This window comes from Penaeus monodon, chromosome 28 (genome assembly GCF_015228065.2).
Source record: "Penaeus monodon isolate SGIC_2016 chromosome 28, NSTDA_Pmon_1, whole genome shotgun sequence".
Taxonomy (NCBI): Eukaryota; Metazoa; Arthropoda; class Malacostraca; order Decapoda; family Penaeidae; genus Penaeus; species Penaeus monodon.
Genome location: NC_051413.1, coordinates 38,490,832 through 38,492,240, shown reverse-complemented (window position 1 = coordinate 38,492,240; position 1,409 = coordinate 38,490,832). Strand labels below are relative to the sequence as shown.

At 41.0% G+C, this 1,409-nt stretch overlaps 1 protein-coding gene across 1 annotated transcript in view; it reads left to right on the top strand.

Annotated features, from left to right (window-relative positions):
- LOC119591203 (cylicin-2-like) overlaps positions 1–1,409 on the top strand; it is a 5,723-nt gene that overhangs the window by 3,197 nt on the left and 1,117 nt on the right. Inside the window, exon 2 of the mRNA XM_037939915.1 lies at positions 191–1,034. Coding sequence (XP_037795843.1) covers positions 191–1,034 — 844 coding nt within the window. The remainder of the gene's footprint in view (positions 1–190; positions 1,035–1,409) is intronic.

Here is a 1,409-nt window from a genome sequence, read left to right as displayed (position 1 = left end):
ATCTTCGACAATTTACATTACGATAAAAATCGAAACTTTTACGTTGTGTGAATAAACACTACATGTTTACCTCTACCATTAAAATGGTTTATCCATATTTTTTTTCAGGATGATTAGTCTAATGCCGTTCAGGCCGTAGAATCTATTCTGAGAAACACTTCCTCTCATCACAATTCCTCTTGTGTTCCAGTACGAGACTCGCGCTAAACTCGGCTCAGTGCAAGAACCCGGAGTGGAAAGGCTACGCTCCGAGGCAGAAAAGTCCCCCCTGTCAAAACCCGGCAAAGAAAATGGACCTCAAAGCTACGCCACGAAACTTCGGAGGACGCTGAGGGAAACAGCTGCCGACGCCGGTGCCAACTCTGCCAAGAAAAGACTGCAGAAAGCAACGTCAAACAGTGCAGTGAAGCCGATGAAAAAGGGAACGCCTGCGAAGCTTAAAAAGCCGAGCTCAACGAAGCCTCAGCCTAACAGGGGGAATAATGAGAATCCCGGCAGAAAGAGCACGGTTCCTGCACAAGGAAATCGTGGCAATGCAAATGAAAAGAAGCAAAATGCAAAGAGACTAAAGGAAGGTGGAATCAGAGGCAACGCCAATGAAGACAGAGATAACAAGAGGCGAAAGGCATCTAAACCCGGCGATCGTAGAGATGACAAAGATAAGAAAGAAGGGGGAAGTGATAATAAGAATGAAGCTAAAGGCGGTAAAAAGAGAGGAGATTCTACAGAGGAGAAAGATGTAAAAAAGAATGGAAGGAAGCGAGGCAACAAAGAAGGTAAGAAGGACGAGAAACAAGGCAAAAATGGTAATGCAGGAAAGGGTCAGAAACAAGATGCAGGGAAAGGAGGGCCTGGCAAAAGGAGGAATAACAAAGCAGGCAAAAAGCAAAGCAAAAATGGCCAGCAAGGAAATAAGAGAGGAAATGGTAGGGACCAGAAATACAAGAGAAAAAATAAAGGAAATGGCAAAGATACCAGAGATAAAAACAAAAAAGAAAAGGACAATGAAAGGAAACAAGGCAACAACAGAAACAGCAAGAAAGGAAACGAGAATGCGAAAAAACAAAACACAAAGAAAGACAATAAACTAGGAGAGAAAGAAAACAAGAGAAATAACAAGCGAAACAAAAAACAAAATAAGGACAAAGAAGATAAAAATGGAAAGGAAGGCGAGAAAGATAAGAAAAACCAAGATAACAAAGGAAGGAAGGATAAGAAGGACAAAGATGAGAAGAAGAACAAAAAGGAAAAAGAAATCAAGAAAATGATCAAAGGTAAGTTGACCCGCTTTAAGCAAGAAAAAGGGAGAGAAAAAGTTATTGTTGCTTCCATTAAATACGGCATTTTATACAAGGAGAAAAGAATGAGACACTTTTTGCTAGTTTCGTTGACAAGTTGAATCACCTTAC